Here is a 22,718-nt window from a genome sequence, read left to right on the forward strand (position 1 = left end):
AACCTTGCCATTGCTTGTTCCTTTTGGGGAGGCAGATGCTGTTTTGGGTGCAAACATGGAGCAGTCCTTGCACTCATTTTCAGCCTTGGAGCAGAGGCGCAAAGTTGGGGAGAAGGAATCCCCATGCTCTCTCCTCTCCCGTGGGCACGACTGCACTGACAGGCCCCAGGTGGCCCTTTGTTTAACAGCACAAGGATTCCCACATTTAAGAATCTGCCACTCCTGAGAGGTCTGTCTCGATTCAGTAGTCTTCTTAGGAATCCTTTGAAATCTTCAGCAGCAAAGTTGAATTGCAGGGATAATCTCTACTGCTGGGATTCTGCTCTGGGTAGATTACTGGTGACTAGGTGATATCATCCTTGCATATTTGAAGAGCTAGTGGAAACTTAAATTTTTCATGTATTATTCTTTCGGTTCCTGTCATAAACCATGAAAGCATTTATCTGCAGTAGTATCTGACACTGGTCTGTGCTAAAGTAACGTTTCCTAGCCCCTTTCCCATTTTAAGAGAATTGGGTTTGGACCTAATCTAGATGGCTTGCTAACTATTTTTGTAAATTGGAAGTGGTCTCTGATTTGATCTGCTCTTCCTTTTTTCCATCAGATGTGTGGGCAGCTAATTTTGGAAGTTTCAGTCAGTTTTAGTCCTGCACAAGGAAGCAAGATAATACTGGAGGGGTCTCTGCTGTATAGGTAGTGGGTAGTTGTAGAGGGGGTGATGTTATTTCCATGGAAAGCTGTCGGGGTTCAGTACCAAGAATTAGGACCTGGGAGCCTCAGCACATCTGTCTGCTTGTTGTGGAAAAAGAGTACTCACTCCAGTGGTTCTCACACTGTGTCTGTGACTCACTACAGCAGATATGTTTCAGTGTCGATCAGGAGGGAAGATGGCTCATAATAGCATTTCTCTTCTGTGAGTGGCCTACAAAATGAGATCAATTGAGAGCCACTTGGTAATCAAAGCTTTTTAAGGTTATCAAGAGCTAAATTTTCTTTTTTTTTAAATGTTTTATGTATCATTTCAAAAGACGTCATCACTCAGTCATAGGTGTTAAAACAAGACACTAATCACAAACAAACCAGGGTCTTGGAGATAAAAAGATATCAAAACATCCTGCAATTCACTCAGAACATGTAATGTGCTGGACATCTCTATTTAACCTTTAAAACATTATGCAAATGCATATAAAGCCAATTGTCCTTTGTCATTCTGACATAATGATTACAACTTAGGCTGTTTTAATGGTAACGTCAAAAAAATTGAAATTGATCTACAGAAGATTTAGATATATCATCTTTAGAATCAGCCTTATTTACAGCCATTATTTTCAGAGGAGCAGATAAATCTTTAACTTAGTCGTAAAATAGATAATTGACATGTCATTTGGATGAGTACCTTACAAAGTTTTGGCTTAAATCTGTAAGGAATTGACGTAAGCTAAAGCTATATAAGGCACTCTGAAGATGATTTTTAACAATGGTCACACCAGAAGGCTGCCTCAATTTAACTATATTAGTTGCTAAACCAATTTAGCTAAATCAGTACAGTGTTGGGGTGTGGACATGTCTTTATGCTCCAGGTGATGAGATGGGGGTTTATTCAGAGAAAAGGAACCTTTTCAGGAAGGTGAATTCTTCAGTTGGAAACAGATTGCAGTTATAGCTCAATTTAAATCTTATAGAGGTTTCCCTAGACAGAATTGATGTGCTTTAATCAAAAACATGTTGTGTATGTTTTTAATTTGATCTTTTTTTCCCCCCACATTTCATGTTTATAGTTTAACAGCACCCGCTCGCCTTCCCCCATTGAGTGTTGCCACATGACCCCGTGGAGTAGAAAGGTATTGGAAAAACAAGCATTCTTAAACTAACAGCCCTGTCTCATTCATTTTCCCCCTTTTCAAACCTCTAACCCTTTCTTTTGCTTGCTTTTCGCTTCTCACTTTGTTGCACTATCTCAAAGAAAACTTTTGTGTGTTACTCTCTTATCAATAAGGAATGTTTTTTCCCCATTTTGGGTAACTGTAATAGGTTTAGTGGACCGCAGGATCATTTCCTCCTATTGACTAGCTTTGAAGGTCTGGCTCGAGATGGACTCTATAATGTGGGCGATTGCATTTTATTTTCTTGCAATGTTCAGAATAGACCAATATTTTTCAAAACCATAAGAAACCATCAAAATGATGCCAGAGCAAAAGCATACATTTATTCTCTGGACAGTTGTCATTCCCATTGTTTGCAACCAGTAGCTTTGGCAGACAGTCAGAGCCTGCTGTCAGGTCACTACGCTTTCTTTGTCCAGCAATCCATTGTTATTCAGAGAAGGAATCAGCAACAAAAGTGTGTGTGTGTGTGTTTCCCCAATGCCCCAAACTTTTTGGGGGGGAGAGAAGGAGGGGGAAGTTACCTAGGAAACAAAGTCTTTTGTGCTTGAAGTTTATATGAGCTACTCACGTCTGCTGGTGATCAGCACAAAAGCTGAGGAGAGAAAGAAGGCTGCAAAATTTTATTAAAACCATATATATGGAAAAAACCATTTTTCTCCAGGGGGGGAAGATACCCTGTCTCCTGGGTTTGTGGGTGTTTTTGCAGATAACACTTATAAGGTAAGTGTCCTGGAATAGTTTAAATAAGTGGCTGCTAAGTATGGTCTTAAACACTTTTGGAACTGGTTTGGAAATGTTGTTTGCCAAGCTTTAGACCTTCAACTCCCACAGGATTTGTGGGAACTCTATGAAGAGGAATGGCACAAAGATGATGATTTGGGCGTGATCGTGTAATATTAGGTAACTACATGATAAATGCTGTGCCAAGGAAAGGGAGAAAAAAAATGTTTGTCTTAACCACATAGGTGCACAAAACTAAAACTCTGAAAATATACTGTAAACAACAGCCATATGCAAGAGCCCCAATAGTTAGCCAGCTGGGAATCTAACACTGAAAAGAAAACCAGGCTCAAAAATATTCCCCAGGATTTAGAAAAAGACATAAGCAGATGTCCTGAACTAGTCAAGGACTGATCATTCACTGCAGAGAAGTGTATTAACTTCAAAAAGGGGGAAAGTAGGGCAGCCATAGAGTAAGGCATGTGGGTTTTTCCCCCCTCCCCATTTCCAAACAAAATGGAAACAGAGAGAGTTTGAAAATGTGTCTTTAACTGTAAAGTTAGGAGAAAATGTTTTTCACTTATTACTTTATTGTTAGGTGAAACTACAACAGCATTAGAGTTCTGGACCTTTATTCTATTTAAAAACATGTTTTTCTTCCATGCCTTTTCTCTTGCTTATTTGGCTTTCTATACTTCCATGTCTAGTGGTATGGGTAGCATGTTCTGAAATATTTGCATGGTTTCTAAATAATACTTCGAACTTCTTAATAGGGCTGTTGATTAATCACAGTTAAGTCATGTGATTAACTAAACATATTAATTATGATGAAAAAAATTAATTGTGATTACCGTAATCGCAGCTTTAATTGCACTGTTAAACAATAGAATACCAATTGAAATTTATTAAATATTTTTGTATGTTTTTCTACATTTTCTAATATACTGATTTCAGTTACAACACAGAATACAAAGTGTACACAGCTCACTTTATATTACTATTTTATTACACATATTTGCACTGTAAAAATGATAAAAAAAAATAGTATTCTTCAGTTTACTTCGTACAAGTAGTGTAGTGCATTCTCTTTATCATGAAAGTGCAACTTACAAATGTACATTTGTGTTACAGAACTGCACTCAAAAACAAAACAATGTAAAACTTCAGAACCTACAAGTCCACTCAGTCCTACTTCTTGTTCAGCCAATCGCTCAGACAAACAAGTTTGTTTACATTTATGGGAGATAATGTTGCCCACTTCTTATTTACAATGTCACCTGAAAGTGAGAACGCATTCACATGGCACTTTTGTAGCCGGCATTGCAAGTTATTTATATGCCAGATATTCTAAACGTTTGCATGCCCCTTCATGCTTCAGCCACCATTCCGGAGGACATGCTTCCATGCTGATGATGCTCATTTAAAAAATAATGTGACTGAATTCCTTGGGAGGAGAATTGTACGTCTCCCACTCTCTTTTACCCGCATTCTGCCATATATTTCATGTTATAGCAATCTCAGATGATTACCCAGCACATGTTGTTCATTTTAAGAACACTTTCACTTCAGATTTGACAAAACACAAAGAAGGTATCATTGTGAGATTTCTAAAGATAGCTACAGCACTTGACTCAAGGTTTAAGAATCTGAAGTGCCTTCCAAAATCTGAGAAGGACGAGGTGCGGCACATGCTTTCAGAAGTCTTCAAAGAGCAACACTCCAATGTGGAAACTACAGAACCTGAACCACCAAAAGAGAAAATCAGCCTTCTGCTGGTGGCATCTGACTCAGATGATGAAAATGAACATGCGTTGGTCCACACTGCTTTGGATCATTATTGAGCAGAACCCGTCATGGGCATGAACGCATGTCCCCTGGAATGGTGGTTGAAGCATGAAGGGTCACATATCAATCTTTAGCGCATCTGGCATGTAAATATCTTGTGACGCCGGCTACAACAGTGCCATGTGAATGCCTGTTCTCACTTTCAAGTGACATTGTAAACAAGAAGTGGGGAGCATTATCTCCTGCAAATGTAAACAAACTTGTTTGTCTGAGCAATTGGCTGAACAAGAAATAGGACTTAGTGAACTTGTAGGCTCTAAAGTTTTACACTGTTTTATTGTTGAATGCAGTTATGTTTTGTACATAATTCTATATTTGTAACTTCAACTTTCATGATAAAGAGTTTGCGGTACAGTACTTTTAATGGGGGAATTGAAAAATACTATTTTTTATCATTTTTACAGTGCAAATATTTGTAATAAAAATAAATATAAAGTGAGCACTGTACACTTCATATTCTGTGTTGTAATTGAAATCAATATATTTGAAAATGTAGAAAACGTCCAAAAATATTTATATAAATGGTATTCTGTTATTGTGTAACAGCGCGATTAATCACAATTAATGTTTTTAATCGCTTGACAGCCCTAGTTCCTAAATTAGTTCTTAAGCAGCTAATCCCCTCCTTGGTTAATATTCGTCTTGACACCAGAATCATCAACATCAGTTACAGCCAAATTTATAGCTGTAGTTTTTCTGTATCCTTAAACTTGATTGCATTCCTGGCTGATTAGTAAAAGTGAAATTTGTATCTTTTTATTCTGAACTAAGGATTGATACTTTGAAAGCTTTGGGCCTCTTAATGCGTATCCTCAAATTAATGTGTACATGGCGCCAGTTTTCAGTGGTAGTCAATGTACTTGTGTGTACAAAAACTTTGCATGGACATTTACCACAATTTTATGCGCATATACTAGAGTGGCATACACAAATGGATATTTAAATGCCTAAAATCGGTCATAATTGTGTGCCCACTTGCAGCAAATGCACATAAATAAAGTGCACGCCTCTTCCCATTAAAAGTGTGTCCTATACACATTTAATCTACACTAAAACATTTCCAGTATGTTGAGGTATTTTTGTCTTCTTACTGTACATCATGTATCTGTGGGAACAATAGACATACAATTGTTTGGAATATCTATAATTCATTGCTCACCTGTAATCTACCTCTAATCTCTTTCTGCTGCTTTGTTTAAAAATTAGTCTTGTATGACTAAACAGTGAACACTGATTTTGAATGTATTCGTTTGCAGTCCCATCCACCAGAAGAGGAAGACACAGATGTCATGCTAGGGCAGAGGCCGAAAAATCCAATACATAATATCCCTTCTACACTGGATAAGCAAACTAATTGGAGCAAAGCACTACCTCTCCCAACTCCAGAGGAGAAAATGAAACAAGATGCCCAAGTGATTTCCTCTTGCATTATCCCCATCAATGTCACTGGTACAAATCTCTTCTATTTCTTTTGTTTGATTCAAGAGTGGTCAGGTCAGAATATTTCATTACATTAACTGTGTTTCAAAACACAGGACTTTACAACCTACAGGTAAAGACTTTGACTCAAGAATTTAATTTTGTACAGGACACTAACTGGGCTAAATTCCTCCCTCATGTAGATCCACTGAAGTCAATGGCATTACATCCAGTATTAATTTGGCCCAGTGTATTTGTGTCACATTACAAACTGTTATGTAACACTAAATTACACGGTATGATTTGTAATTTTGTTATGTATATGACTGGCAACTGGTATTTAAAAGGACATAAAACAGCTCTTTGAATTTAGCTAACTGAACTAATGCAGAAAGCCATAGTGGTTAATCATATGATAATCATATGTAACTGAGCAAATAAGGGCAGGGAAAATATTATAGCACTTGCAGTACTTTAAATATGCAAGTAATGATCATGTAGCATATAAGCCATTGCTTTGAGATCTCTTTTCATGCTGCTAAGCTGAAGGTATAGTAATGGCATCTTCATTTATTTATAACTCTTAGTTTATGCTTTATTTATTTTATGAATTTGTTTACATATTAGTATGCAGCAGGTACATACATTATTAAATGTGAGGGATAATTTATTTCCAAAAGCCAAAAATAAGCTTCTGTTTTCTTTCTGTCTGTCTTCCATTTTCTGTCTCTTTCTCGTGTATGGTTCAGTGATTAGAGTACTAAAGTCATCTGAGTTTTCCATAAAACTACCTTGCACCAATTTTTGATTAATTTCAGAGTGTAAACTAGGCAGCCTCTATGACTGAAGACTCAAGTGTGATGATCAGCAAGAAAAGCTGTGTACTTACAGTTAAACTTATAACTAGAGTTGGGTGAAACTGTTCAGCTGAAGCTTTTTTCCTATGAAAAATGCAGATTCAGCAACACCAGATTCACGAATTTGTCAGTTTTGCCAAATTGTTTTAGGGGGCAAAATCTGAAAAAAATTGAAACATTTCATTTCAACATTTTCTAAATGAAACATTTTGATTTTTTTCAGTTTGAAAAGATTTTTCATTTAAAAACTTCCTTTAATTTTATTTTAAAAAATCAAAAATGTAAAAAAAAGTCAAAATTTGAATTGAAACATTTTGATTTTGTCAAAGCAATATGTTTTATTAGATCCAGGATTTTATTTATTTGTTTTGATATGCCAAAATTTTGGAAAATTTTCATTTTCAGTCTAACCCAAAACATTTGTATTTTACTTTTCAAAATTGCCAATGAATCAAAAATTATTTTATTTGCACGGCTCTACTTAAAACATAAAAGTAAGTATTATTTATTCCTTTGTGCTTTTCTGGTAGTGCTCTAATCAGAGAAGGGTGTGAGGGTCAGCAGAAAGTAATACTGTGATAACTAACAGGATTAATTATAAGTACAATGTGAGGCCTCAAAGAGTATATTCTCCTCAGCATGCATGCACCTATTTCCTACTGTCACTAAAGTTACACGTACATATTTAGAGGAGAGTATACCCTTAGATCTGGGATAAATGTCAACTTTTCCAGTAATAGAGTTTTTGTCTAGACTCTACCTGCCATAAATTGGAACCAAATTTCCACTCACCAGTTTACATCCCTAGAATGGCACATAATTTTCTGGCTGTTTAGTGTATAATTCTCATTAATATTAATGTGAATAATTTGTACACATAAAGGGGAGAGTATACCCTACTCCACCTGCCACTGGGAGATGACCTGACACATTGGCCACAGGGGTCACGTGTAACTAACTCATAATTGCTGGAATTTCAGCAATTTAAAGCAATTTGATTTTGTTAAAAAAAACAACCATGATAAACATTCACATTAAAAAATTACAGGTAATGGAGTCTAGAGCACTTTTGTTCATTATTAAAGAAAGTTCTTCCTCTGCTTATTACAGGGGCATTGGTGGTTACGGGACATCTGTCTGAAGCCTCTATTACACTGTAGTAGATTTCAAGAAGAACTTTTACAAGAAAGTTACTTTTTAATGTTTTACATTGTTCTGTAATGTAATATGTATGTGTGTGTGTATGTGTATAATTATGTTTAATATAATTATACGCTATTTAACATAGAGCTTTTATTTTTTTAGTCAGGATTGGCTTGCTTTATTTTGTTTTTTTCTAAAGATTGCAAACCACAGAAAGAGTAGCCCCAACTTCACTGTTTATAGCCCTGGCCCAATTATTCAAACATGAGTCTTGCCAGCTTTAGAGAACATGACTTTGCATTTGCTAGAGAAGCCAGCCACAGTTAAGTGCGATAGGTGCTGGAACTAGGGGTGCTGTGACTGCTGTCACACTCCCTGGCTTGAAGTAGTTTCCATCGTATACCGGGTTTACAGTTTGGTTCAGTGGCTCTCAGCACCCCCACTATTGAAATTGTTCCAGCACCCCTGCTAAGTGCTCTATTTTTTGGCTGTCTTCCATTTAATTTTGTATTGATCATGGAGAAAAACAAACCTTCCTTTAGTAACACTGTGCAAAAGTAAACAAAATGAGATGTTCTTATCTATTCTGTATAGCCAAAGTTTTAAAAAATGAGTGTCTAAATTTCAGTTTTTAAATCCACATTTAGACACCTAAGTATGTGGCCTAGTTTTCAAAAGTACTTGTCACCCAGCAGCCACCATGGGAGGCTGCTGGGTAATCACGCCAGTTCAGGAGGTGGCTAAATGTGGATTTAGAAACTGAACTTTAAGTACACTTTTATTTAAATGTTGACCCTATATAACAGTTTATATATAACCCTATATAATATATAACCCTATATTAAGAAAAATGTTCTCTAAACTTGTATGCGGATATAAAATACTTTATTCACCTTTTCCTTAGTACCTTGGTCTCCTCAGAATTACCAAACTATGGCAAATGGTTCTATGAACCAGTTTTTTTAGTTAGTTAATTAGTTAGTTTGTTTAAGTGAGTCAGAATATAGCTGACCAGATTCAGGTTATCATCTTGGCTGCTACCATTCTTTGCAGAGGTGTTGACTTCATTGTCTCCATGGCAAACAAATAAGTAGCTGTGATAAAGATGCCTGCCATGGAGAATTCCTAACTGTTTTCCTTTTCTTATTTGTTTACTTTCTTTTTTCTCCTTCTGTTTCTTTTGGCAGTGCAGGCTGCTGAGAGGGAGCCGGAGTTAGAAGTAACACTGTGATATACCGTAATATAATTTACATAAGAGCTGCATAAGGGCTCCATTATATTTATTCACAGGCTTAATCCAAGCTCACATACCTCCGCTGTGTTCCAGCCATGACATTTGTTTACCATTTCTAAAGGCTAATGAGACCTATTTATGGGTTGCAGGAGTTGGTTTTGACAGAGAGGCTAGTATACGCTGCTCTCTTGTTCATTCACAATCTGTACTACAGCGAAGACGAAAGTTGAGAAGGAGGAAAACCATCTCTGGCATCCCCAGAAGAGTGCAACAAGAAATAGGTGTAGTATAAATAAAAATCTTCAATAGATAGCATTCTAACTGACTTAAATCGCAGGGATCTGAAGTGGTAGCCTGCCTTCCAAACAGCTTTCCAAGGAAACATTAATGCTTTTGTGGAGTTTGGAAATGTGTTTGGTTTTTTTTCTTTAATACAGTAAGCAAAGCTATATTACTCAATATGGCCTTGACATACCACAGGCCTTACCGAGTGATATAGATATACATGTTCAACCCTTATTGTTTAAATGTAATCAGTTACTTAATTTTTTGTTCAGTTTATTTTTGTTCTATAACCATAGTTATGTGCATAAAAAGTAACTAGATTCAGTGAAAGTTTTTTCTTGTGCAAGAGATCTTAAGGTAAAGAAGTGACAGATGTTATCCTGCAAGATGATGAGCTGTCACAGAACCCAGAACAACTTACGTATATAACCAATTGAATATTTGAATTAGGCATCTGCAAGTGCTTTTCTAGAAACTTTGTCAAACATTATTCTTATCTATTTTTCCAATTTCAATTCCCACTCATTCTTTATTACTGAGGATGAAATCAGGAGGCCTAACTCTGATCTCATATCAGTGTAAATCAGAAGTAACTCTTTGGAAGTCAGCTCTAGTGTAAAATGGGTGCGAGATCAACATTAGATCCAGGATCTTTATTTCTTAAGCATACATCTATTCCTGAAGCCAGCCAGGAATGTGTTCATATTAGGGAATAAGCAACTAGAGCCTATGAAACAAAGATCCTGTTATTATGCAAATGCCCTTGGTAGTAAAGAATCGATGAAGGAAATTCATACATATACAATCAAAATAGATTTGTTTTAAATAAAATTTATTACAAAGTTTTCTATAAGGCAATAGCTCATTAAAACAGCCTTTATTAGTTGAAATACAGTGACACAAACTAAAAAGTGAATATTTATCTTGTCACAGCAAGATCAGCTCAGCGCGAGATCACATTGCAGGAATAGGAGAACCAAGATCACATTGCAGGAATAGGAGAATTTCCCATCTTACCGGGATAAGGTCTGCCTTATGTGCTTTTTATAGTAAAGTTACATTTGGTACAATACTCAGCAAGAAAAAAGTCTACAACAAATACATTTCTTGGGTTACTCTGCGGGTCATCGTTAGTCAGCAAATATAAAAATGTATCTCACACAATTTTACATGTATCCTAGATTCTGATGAATCACCAGTAGCGAGAGAACGGAATGTGATTGTGCATGCAAATCCAGACTTCTCCAGTACAATCAACAGGAGATCAGGTACCAGAGACTCTGAGTGCCAGACTGAAGAAATTCTCATTGCTGCTCCATCCAGAAGAAGAATCCGAGCGCAGAGAGGTCAAAGTGTTGTAGCCTCCTTGTCACATTCAGCCGGCAACATTTTGGTGTTGACAGACAACGGTGACGCAATGTTCACTACAGCAGTGAGCAACCGTATCCGATCACGGAGTCTTCCTCGTGAAGGTGCTAGAGCCAGTGAAGCTGATCAAGATGCTGATGCCAAAACTTCAGTGTATGAAGCAGAAGACTTTTTGGCAAGCCAAGAAAGAATCCCGAAAAAGGGTAACAATGCCATCAATAACCAGGGTTCACAAGAACACCAGCCCATAGGTTTAACTTGTTCTCAGCACCTTCACAGCCCAGAACATAATGTAAACGAGAGAGGGAGGTCAAGGTTGTCAAGGATGGCAGATTCTGGAAGCTGTGAGATTTCATCAAACTCTGACACCTTTGGGAGCCCCATTCACTCTATCTCCACAGCAGGAGTCCTTCTCAGCAGTCACATGGACCAGAAAGATGACCATCAATCCTCCAGTGGGAACTGGAGTGGAAGTAGCTCAACATGTCCCTCACAGACATCAGAAACCATTCCTCCTGCTGCTTCTCCTCCGCTGACTGGCTCTTCACATTGTGACTCAGAATTGTCACTGAACACTGCTCCTAATGTCAATGAAGATTCTAATGTCTTTATAACAGAGCAGTACAGTGATCACATAGATAAGGTTCGAGGTCACAGGGCAAGCTCCTTCACCTCCACTGTAGCAGATTTACTTGATGACCCCAATAACAGCAACACAAGCGATAGTGAATGGAATTACTTGCATCATCATCACGATGCATCCTGTCATCAAGATTTCAGCCCTGAACGCCCAAAGGATGACAGCCTAGAATGCCCAAGTTTTACGAGTGTGGCCACTTATGATAGCTTTCTAGAAAAGACTCCATCTGACAAAGCAGACACTAGCTCACACTTTTCTGTGGACGCTGAAGGATATTATACCTCCATGCACTTTGACTGTGGTCTCAAAGGTAATAAAAGTTATATTTGTAACTATGCAGCCGCAGGCTCTGAGGGTGGCCGGAATGCAGATGTTGCTTCCAGTCTCACTGATTGTGCCTGGCAGGATTATGTAAACCACAGGAGGCAGGGAAGACATAGCATCTCTCTTAAGAAACCAAAGGCAAAGCCAGCCCCACCAAAACGCAGTTCATCTTTGAGGAAATCTGATGGCAGCACAGATCTTCCTGAGAAGAAAGAACCAAAGATAAACAGTGGGCAGCACGTGCCTCACACTTCCAGGGAAATGAAGCTGCCACTTGAGTTTTCAAATACACCTTCTAGAGTGGAAAACTCTAATCTGCCAAGCAAACAGGAGCTCTCCTGGATTAATCAGAATGACAGTGAATTAAAGAACATTCAGTTTGACACCACAGATATTCCATCATTTAAAGATGAAGGTGCTGAACAATCTCACTATGCAGATCTCTGGCTTCTAAATGACTTGAAATCTAACGATCCTTATAGGTCTTTATCCAATTCAAGCACAGCTACGGGTACTACAGTCATAGAATGCATAAAGTCGCCAGAAAGTTCTGAATCACAAACATCGCAATCCGGATCGAGAGCCACCACCCCATCCCTCCCTTCTGTTGATAATGAGTTTAAGCTGGCTTCCCCGGAAAAGTTGGCTGGTTTAGCATCACCCTCTAGTGGTTACTCCAGTCAGTCTGAAACACCAACATCCTCTTTCCCGACAGCTTTCTTCTCTGGGCCCTTATCTCCAGGGGGTAGTAAAAGAAAGCCAAAAGTACCAGAAAGGAAGTCCTCGTTGCAACAACCTTCTTCTAAAGATGGCGCTGTATCTCTAAACAAAGATCTAGAACTTCCAATTATACCTCCTACTCATCTTGACCTAAGTGCTCTTCATAATGTGTTGAATAAACCATTTGCTCACAGAAACCAGCTGCATGCTTTTAATCACATTAAACAGAACATGGTAGGAGAAGCACTAAACCCTAATCCTCCACCAGCCCTTGCTATTACACCTTCAGTTCTAAAATCTGTTCACCTTAAATCAATTAGTAAGCCTGAAGAAGTGAAACAAAAAGATGGTAATACAGACCTTCTCTGCATACAAGAAACCACATTAATGGTGACTGCCATTTCTCCAGGCAAAATGGGGCCACTTGTAGCTAAGAAATCAATATCACGTCAGTACTCTACTGAAGATGCCATAATGTCCTATACTGACTCTTCTCCAGTGGAGACAGGCCCTGATAAACTGCATTCAGAAAAAGATTCATCGATCAGTGTTCAGAATAATTGTGATCAAGAAACTGTAACCTCATCAAATGTGGGTATTTTAGAAGCAAACACCACGGAAGACCAAATGCACCCAGTTGGTGAGCCTTTACCAGAAAACACACAAATCCGTAACACTTCTACAGAAGGGTTTCAAAAAGGTTTAGCTGTCCTCACAAGTGATTATGAAGTTAAGATAACTTATCATGAAACCGAACAGGAAGGGAGCCTCGATCCTGTGCAGATTAAGCAAGAATTACCTGCAGTCTGTGAACAAAAGTTGGAATCTAAACCTGTGGATGAAACCACATTCCAGTCTGATCCACCAGCTGGGGGAGCAGACATTAGTAATCAGCCTAAGCATCAGTTTGATATAAGCCACCGTGATGACAAAGTGCCTGGGAATATCAGCTATGAATCGGAGATATCAACTGTAAATTCACTTAATGAAAGAAGTTCTGAGCAGGAAAATGATGTTGCATCAGGTATTCCAACCAAAAGTGCCTCTGATGACAGCAGGGCAGAGGAGACACAGGGGAGTGCAGATGATGCTTCACTGAAAGGTCAGTTTTATAATTAACTAACTAATTCTATAATTTAAAAAAGTGATTATATAGAGATGATTTTTAGTGATCATTAAAAATATTGATTCTCAGGTTGAGGGACTCTTCATAACTCCACTAATTTTAATGGAGCTATCCTGATTTATGTCAGCTGAGTATCTGGCTGACTTTATTTTAAACATTCTTACAAGAATATATATTTTGTATTCTCCTGTTACTTCATTTCAGTTAAGAAAAGAGCACTAAACCATTTATACCAAGAAACAGTACTTTGACAGATGAGTACAATATTTAGACTAGATTTAAAGTGTATATTATTGCTTAGACAATTCCATTATTAATTGAGCTTGTGAATTGCATTAGCATCCTATTGTAAAATGTGGCAAGCATCTGACATTGCTTCTTTTCTTATTTAAGAATCTTCTCCAAGTGATGATTCCATAATTTCACCGTTGAGTGAAGATTCTCAGACTGAAGCAGAAGATGTTTTTGTGTCTCCAAACAAACCTCGCACTACAGAGGATCTATTTGCAGTCATTCACAGGTGATCTAGCATTACTGTTACTGGAATCCATATGAATACAGAATACAATCTTCTCCTCCTAAAATCTGCAGCTAAGTATCAACTAACAATGTCCAAGAAGGGAATACACACTGGCTAAGAGAGACATGTTCCCATTTACTAGCTGGACCACATTGAGAATAAGAGCCTACTACTCTTACTAGCTAATGGAGATACTCCTTTGGTTCAAGTGGTAGAGAGTTTTGGTGCTGAAGATTCTGAGAACTATTTCCACTGACAGTAAGAGTAGTATGGAAGTTTCATTATGCTACCATAGTTAAGAATGTGCTGTTTTACATTTACAGCAGGATTCAAGCTCTTTGTTTTATATGAAAACCACAGTGTATTTGCTCAAAATTTTTAGCACATAGTTCAATTTTTATTCAGTGATTATCTGAGCAGTTTCAAGAAAATCAGCTTCTTGGATTCTGAATTCTAATCTATTAGAGATTAATCTGTCCAGAATTCACAGTCTGAATTTCATGAGGTTTTGGGTCACTCTAACTTAAAAACTGCAAAGTGTAGAAAGTAAAAAATGTGTTTCGTGAAGCCTCTGAGGTTATATAATTATTTTGTTAATTAACAAAAAAATTGTTAGGGCTTCTTGTCATAACTGTTGGTTTAAGTTGTGGTGAGCTAAAGGAGACCATTGTTTATGACAACCAGGATCTTCTATGAAGTAGTAGCTATTGGTTTGTCATACAAAAAGAGTTCTGTGAAACTATTCAGCCAGTTCAGGAATGAAGCTGGGCTTCATAAAACTATAATCTTCATTAGCAAAGCTCCTGACCTAACTAAACAGTGTCACAAAGAACAGTGCTTTTGACAAAGCAACAGCTACTGAATCAAGCACCTTGCTCTTTGTAAAATTGTCAGTGTGCTTAGGGGTTCCTTGTCTTCTTGAAAGCAACAGCTACCAGTGTTGAAGATCCTGTTCTTTGTCAAACTGTTCAGCCAATTAAAGAGCAGAAGTAACTTCTGCACCAGATGGTTATTTTCACAAAGTAGCCAGTGCTGGGTTGGAGATCCTTTCTTTAATCTAAAAAACTGGGAATCTAAAAAATACAAAGTTGTGTGTGAGTTAGGATAACTTTCTATATAGCATACCGTACACAAAATGACAAAAGCAAGGACATGAAAAGTTAAGGCATCTAATATGACACACCTTTTACTCCTCCACTGAGATGCATACCTCACCACTAGAACCAGCATACAACAAACCACAAACCTCTGCCCCTGTAGGGATGCCAGCCTACCAGGACCCATCAAGTGCTTTGCTGACTAAGGATGGACTTAATCATGTGATTAAATGTTTTGCTTTATTGGTATCCTAGGGAGTGATGAAAAATTATGTGTTGTGGGAGACTGGCTTCATCTCCTTAATTGTGCATTATCAGACTTTCAGACAGTTGGATTTTTAAAGTGCCATTGGATTTTTGTAAAGGAAGTACAGTCTCATTATTGGGCGCTAGCTGGGTTCCATTAAAACACACCTTCAATCTTAACTGTTTGGTTATAAATTTCCCATTTATTTAATGAAAGTCAAGAGCTTCAATTGGGTTGGTGTATAAGGGCTACAGGAGAGTAGCTCTACTTCAACAGAGTTTATAAGGTCCACTAAAGCAGGGTTCCCCTCCTCCAGATTTTAGGAAGTCCATAGGAGGTGTGTGTGATAAGTGGGAGTTATATCATCTTGGGATATGGGGTAGTGGACAGTGGAGGGAATGGAGGATATGATGTGGCTTTTATACCATAAAATACTTTAAAGCACTCTGCTTTTCTCTGTTCCTGTCCTTATGTACCCGGTATGCACATCATATATGCCTTTCCTGGTTCCCTGCACCACCATCCTTGCCCTTTCTCTTCATTCCCATGTCATGCCCTTTATACTATTCAACCCTATTAAATTCCCCCTTCTATCACATCAGTGTTCTGCCTGACTCCTCCTCTACAGCACCCCAGATCTGAGACATGGCATCATGCTACCCATCTGTATGCCCCCCAGAGCCCTAACCCCAGTCCATGTCCCTCCTAGTCCTTCTTCCCTTTCTCTGTATATCCTCCTGAACTCCTGCCTGGTCACATTTCCCCGGGTCTCTTACTCCCCATATCTAACTCAGCCTAGTAGCTTGTCAAAAGAACACTAATTTATATTTATAAATATTGCTCTTCATATGATGAGCCAAAAAGACATTGGGAATTATTAGGAATTATTATTAATTAGGAATTATTTTCCTAATAAACTATAGCTTTTTCCAAACACCATAATCTTAAAACTCTGATTTTTTTACCAAACTTCCCAGAAAAACTCTATGCTGGGATGGCAATTGCTTAACAATGGTTGGCCTTTTACTTGGAATCTTTCATCTGCTCCTTTCTCTGTGTGCTGTAGCCACCTTATTTATTTTGTTACATTTTTAAAAGGGGCGTTTAAAGGTTGCTTTATAATAATATTGTATTGTATTGCTGGTCAACAGCTTGAATATCTTTATGGAATGGGTTGAACAATTTACAAATACAATTGGTGCCATTCGTCGTTGTTGTTGTTGTTGTTAACATGCATATCTCCTGAGCAAAATACCCACAATCGTCTAGTATTCAAATATAGGGCCAAATTGCCACCACCTCTTCTGTAAATAGACTGGATTCTGATCTGGTGGCTCTTGCTGGAGAATGGGAGCCAAAAGTAGAAAGAATGTTACCTTTTGTTGCATTATTCCATCCTTTTCCCAAACCTGTGTAAGTCCTACCATGGATGAATTGTATAGACTGGGCCAAGCAGAGTGGAGTGAGACAGGAGCTACTCTCTGTAACTAGAGCAGGAGTAGGCAACCTATGGCATGGGTGCCGAAGGCGGCACGCGAGCTGATTTTCAGTGGCAATCACACTGCCCAGGTCCTGGCCACCGGTCCGGGGGCGCTGCATTTTAATTTAATTTTAAATGAAGCTTCTTAAACATTTTAAAAACCTTATTTACTTTACATACAACAATAGTTTAGTTATATATTATAGACTTATAGAAAGAGACTTTCTAAAACGTTAAAATGTATAACTGGCACGCGAAACCTTCAATTAGAGTGAATAAATGAAGACTCGGCACAGCACTTCTGAAAGGTTGCCAACCCCTGAACTACAGCCTAATGTACATACAATTCTTATATGCCGTTTAAAGTTTTTCAGCATTACTTGGTGGGGGTAGTGTGAGGATTCATTTGTTAATAGGTGCCTAGTTCTGTGAAGCTGTAAAGTGCTGTAGCAATGCCATGTATTATTGCATGTGACTAACATACAACCATATGTGACTTTGTTTTTTAACAGATCAAAAAGAAAAGTACTTGGAAGAAAAGATTCTGGAGATCTTTCTGTAAGAAACAGATTGAGAGCTTCATCTGGAGCTAGCAGCACGTCACCTGCTAGCAGCACGTCACCTGCCAGCAGTGTGCCACCTGCCAGCAGTGTGGGAGCCCCAACAAGCAGTCAGAGGTCTCCAGGTCTTATTTACAGAAATGCCAAAAAGTCCAACACATCTAACGAGGAATTTAAGCTACTGCTCCTTAAAAAGGGCAGTCGATCCGATTCTAGCTATAGGATGTCAGCGACCGAGATACTAAAGAGCCCTATTTTGCCCAAATCTCCCAGTGAGCTAATTGTGGATTCCCCTCAAAACACTGATGAGACTCCCCAGACATCATCAACTCCTGAAGCATTATCCCCCCTGTCTCCGTGCTCCCCTAGAGTTAATGCAGAAGGTTTCTCCTCCAAGAGCTTTTCTATGTCTGCATCTTCAAGAGTAGGGCGCTCGCGGGCACCTCCTGCAGCCAGCAGCAGCCGTTACAGCGTACGCTGTAGGCTGTACAATACGCCAATGCAAGCTATCTCAGAAGGAGAAACTGAGAATTCAGATGGCAGCCCTCATGACGACCGATCTTCTCAGAGTTCAACATAGGTTGCCTAAGCTCCAGAGAGCCACACTGTTGACTGTGAAACTTGTAAACTCTGAAATTACTGGGGTTCTAAAAGGATGTGAATATATAACAGGCCAACTCTGTAGCAGTCAAAACAATTGCAGGGCAATATCAATGCTTAAAAGTGGTTGTGTTTATAAGATGCTGGGAAAACAGAAATTTAGAGCTGTAGCTACTGATTACTTTACATTTCTAAAAAGTAGAAATATATGCTATGTCTCTTCAGTTTACCTTTAGCTTCATTTATCCTACTCTCATTCCTGTTGTCGCTGTAGATTTCAAAATCACCCAATTTTCACAGAATTAAAAATAACTTTTTTTTTAAGTTGCCCATTTAGGAACAAAACCTCTCACTGTAGTGCTTCCCTAGGGAAAAAAATGAAATTGTGCTTACGGATTGGTATTTTTCTACACTAAAATGAACTGAAACAAAATTTAGAAAAAATTAACAAAACATATGTAAATACCATATTTTTGATAAAAATCTGTAAATAGAATAATCAGAAAAAAGTAGACATGGCAAATAGTTTACTGCATAACAACTTTGTTTATAGAAGACAAAAGTCGTAAAATGTACTAACTGTATTCTGTGAATACCATTTTCATATCAAACATCATATTTACATGTCCACCAATACCACTTTCAGTGTGATCAAAAAGCCTCAAAACTGAATTCTAGCTGTATGAAAGAAAATCTTAATGTTAATTAATGAAATATTAACGCTAATTAAGAGCCGATTAATTTTAAAGTAACCATTTGTCTTTCAAAATTTCGCTCAAAATAAGCTAATTGCAAAGTGCAGCTGTGAGTTTCAATGTGGTAATTGGTAGGGATGGAAAGCATGCTTTTAACAGAACAAAATCATTTCTGATGCAGAGCCCCAAGCAGTCACATTTAACAGTGTCCCGTAGCCCTTTATTCAGACATGGATTGCGTTAGAGAGAATAGATATGAGGAAATAGTACTTGTTTTCATATTCTTATTAGACTATTGGGATACATAACACAGTCATAACCTGAGAACTATAATCTTTAAACATGATTAGTTTCTGATTCTTAAAGGAAACAAATAAATTATAAGCATGCAACAAGCACCATTTTATCAGTAAATATTTACTATGAGTTTTCAGTGAAGCTTTCTCTTTGTGCTGATGAGATTCATTCTACCTAAATATTTACAGAAATGACACTGTGAAAAATGTAGCTGGGAAGTAAGTGTGTGTACGCATTATTTATATTCATTATTAAATGAGGAATGCTCTGGTTCATTATGCCAGCCACATACAGCTTAGTTTTGTCTGGGTTTACCAGAAATGCTTAACAGGGTGGGGGAATGATATGGGGGAGGGAAAGGAGATGAGTCAGAGCAAATGCTTTGATAAACTGAAGGCAGGGAAACAAAAGCTGAATTACTTGAAGTTACTTGAATTTTCTTGTCTTAAAACTGAAAGAAAACGTAGCTGTGAGCTCAAACCACAAGTTGTTTTATATCTTTATTTTTTAAACAAAATTAAACCAATGTTTAAAATGATAGGCCTGATTCCCTTTTGTTACACCAGTTTTCCAATGGTGTAGCACCGCTTAAGCCAAGTGGAGAATCAGGCCCTATTTGTTCAAAATTTAAGCAGTTGGTATTGCTTACAGTAGAATATGCTTTTGAACATGGGATGGTTTAATGCAGAGGACAGCTTTTAAGGAAGAATGTGGCATGCAGTAGGACAGAGTGAGTAGGATGACAGAAAGGTACTTTGATACTAAAGAAATCAAATAAATTTGGCTTCAAGCATAAGTAAACGATGTTAGGGAAGTGGGATGTGTGAATGGGGTTTTATTGGTTTAAGTTTTACATATACAATGCATAGGGCAGAGAGTTTTAAAAGAAGGCAAATAATGTTTTGAAGAGGACGGTTCTATTTAAAATTGGAATGATTTTGGAATGACTGAACAAACTAGAATGACTTAACAAAAATTTGAATGTTATTTCCCATTAGAATATGTCCTATTTCATCTAGTGTACACCACCAAAAATATAATTCAGGGTTTCCTACCGTCCTTCTGTGCAGTGTGATAGCATACAGTACGTGGGATATGGTCAGTGTGTGCATGTGAGTATGTGTGTTGGGGGGGGGATTAAATTGGCAAAATGGTTTAAAACATCAGGAAAACTTGGAGGTGTTTAAAGGAAGATAAGTGGGTCAAGGTTTTGGAAATAAGTCTCATTGCTTGTGTCAACAGGCTAATTAAGAAAACCTGAGACTAAGTGCAGGGGAAATAAATGAATTAGTATGTTTTTTACCAGGACATGTTTAGCATATCTCAAAATATATTTTTTTTTTGAGACCATGAGTAAATGAAGTTGCTGAGTCAGACAGAACAGTCTTATTCGGTCATCTTGGGTCACTTACCTTAAAATTTATATCAGACGCCCTTTTATAATACCCTTAATATGCTTTAAAAATCATTCTAAAGTTTAAGTAGAAAACAGCTGAGTTGACTTTGATAAATTGATATCACCTTTTATTAACAAACTAGGCATTTAATTTCATAGTGGTACCATATATATGAAATTAAATGTGTATGAAATTATATATATATAAATATATATATATATATATATATATATATATAAATATATATATATATATAAAGATAAACATTTTGACTTGAATTATGAGGCAGTAATATACCCTCTGTATGTAATGGTCACAGAACTAGCACATCAAATATAGTTTTACTTATTTTGTTTAATCTATGACAAAGTTTTTCTATTTAACAGATTTAAACCCAAATACAGCTGGATTGTAAATCCACTAAGAAAAAAAGAATTCACAATCATAACAAGTGTGGGAGCCAGAAATTTTTTTAAAGGAAACCCCTTTAGTGAGGTATATATCTTTAAGGCACTCAAGACAAGCTTTAGAACAAAAATAACAACACATATCTTGAAACAGGGTACAATGCTACACTAGGTAACTTGTGAACCATCATTCCAATCTATCGTTCTGTTTGCACTGATGTTATGGAAATGGTTTTTGGAAATTATGCAGCTGTTTTTGTGTCTGAAAAATAACTTTTTTTTCTTTTTTTTCTTTTGTGGCAGCATAGAGGACATGGAATAGTTGTAGCAAATAAAGCAAATGTTTGCTTTTGCCAAAGGTCAGTGATTGAGTGCATTTGCTGCAATGGTGGCAGATTTAGAGAAATATTGTAGGTTATGATTTAAAGATTAAAAAAATTAAGGAGGTTACAGTGTAACTATTTTGGTACTAGCACCAGTTCATGCTGGCAGAAAAGACAATGGTTTATGGACTTGCATCCATTTTGTATTTTTGTAATATTTGTAAATATGAACTTTTTAAATTGTTGCAAAGATGGTTTCTTTTGTAAAATGTTTTCAAAGTTTACATTAAATCCAAGCCTTTGTATATTTTAGAGCTGTGCAACACTTTAAGTCTTGTATTTATTTTTAGTAAAAACAGTGAGTTTCATTGTGAACCCCTCTCAAAAAATGTGTCAGAAAAGTTTGATTACCTAGAAAGTGTGTATAGAAACTGCAAATAAACGTGACTGCAATTAAACCACACATTCTCTTTATTGTCCTCCAGTGAAATGTTATTTCTAATCAATAGTCTGCAAATGTGGCAGTTTGCAAAGGTAAGTTTCTAAGTACATTACACATTTCATACAGTCTATTCTTGTTCTCTCTCCTTGAATTCTAATTTTTAGTTCAGAGACAGAGGACAAAATCCAATTGCCATTGACTTTAATAGGATTGTTAATGAGAGTTTTGCCTAAGTATAAAGACTTCTGGATTTGCCCTTAGTTTATTCTTTGGGGATGGGGGAGGGAAACAAAATGATGGCGAGATTGCTTGCTTATCTGTGGTTGGAAGGCCTAAACCAAACTACAACAATGAAAATCCAAGGTGTAACCAAGCCCCCGGACTGAATGTCACTTGGAAATACAGGTGGTGGTCAAAAGGCAGAACATAACATTTAAAAATAAAACAAAAAATGTAGATTTTTCTGCCATTTTAAGTACAGTGATTATGGTGGGGGAAGTTGTGATCAGACCTTATATGGATTCGTAAGTTGGGGCGGACGTAAGGTCCCTTCCCCTCTGTTTAATGCAAGGCTCTTCACAATGACAGTTCTTGCACTTAAAAAAAAATTGTGAAGAGGTGGAAATGATTAACCTTTCTCAAATGTGTCATGAGAAGAATTTTTGGTGCACCATTCGTGGATGGCTTTGTCTCTACATGGGTACTTAAAAGAAAAAGATGTGTATGGCAGAAGAATTGAAATCTGCAGTTATGATGCCTAGAGCATGTGGAGAAAATCAGCATTAGGGAATGCAGCGTTTATGTAAAATTCCAATCAAGTAAATGAAGATTTCCTGTATGGATGTGGTCTTGAAAGAGTCTCCACCTGGAATTTAGCTTACACAACATTTTATTCAGATGGTGAACCAGTTAATGATTATGTAGATTTGCTGCTGTTAGTGTTATGTGCTCCTCTCAACCAAGAAATATAAATGAGTAAGAGTTCTGGAAAGAGCTCAGTCTGTAAAGCAGACACAGAATCTGCTTTTCATCTGTTTCCAAAACATCCAGTTAGGCTGTCCTGGGAACAGATCAAAATCATACCCA

General features: G+C 37.4%; 1 protein-coding gene across 5 annotated transcripts in view; it reads left to right on the forward strand.

The window, feature by feature from the left end:
* NHS (NHS actin remodeling regulator) overlaps positions 1-20,708 on the forward strand; it is a 336,445-nt gene extending 315,737 nt beyond the window's left edge. For 4 of the 5 annotated variants that reach the window (XM_039504349.1, XM_039504370.1, XM_039504377.1 and 1 more), the window contains exons 4-9: positions 1,779-1,841; positions 5,708-5,900; positions 9,254-9,385; positions 10,571-13,543; positions 13,961-14,087; positions 17,424-20,708. In XM_039504349.1, coding sequence (XP_039360283.1) covers positions 1,779-1,841; positions 5,708-5,900; positions 9,254-9,385; positions 10,571-13,543; positions 13,961-14,087; positions 17,424-18,051 — 4,116 coding nt within the window. In that variant the 3' untranslated portion in view covers positions 18,052-20,708. The remainder of the gene's footprint in view (positions 1-1,778; positions 1,842-5,707; positions 5,901-9,253; positions 9,386-10,570; positions 13,544-13,960; positions 14,088-17,423) is intronic. The other variant, XM_039504360.1, reaches the window with a different exon arrangement.
* The last annotated feature ends 2,010 nt before the right edge of the window (positions 20,709-22,718 follow it).

This window comes from Mauremys reevesii, linkage group 1, assembly GCF_016161935.1.
Source record: "Mauremys reevesii isolate NIE-2019 linkage group 1, ASM1616193v1, whole genome shotgun sequence".
In the NCBI taxonomy this organism is placed as follows: domain Eukaryota; kingdom Metazoa; phylum Chordata; order Testudines; family Geoemydidae; genus Mauremys; species Mauremys reevesii.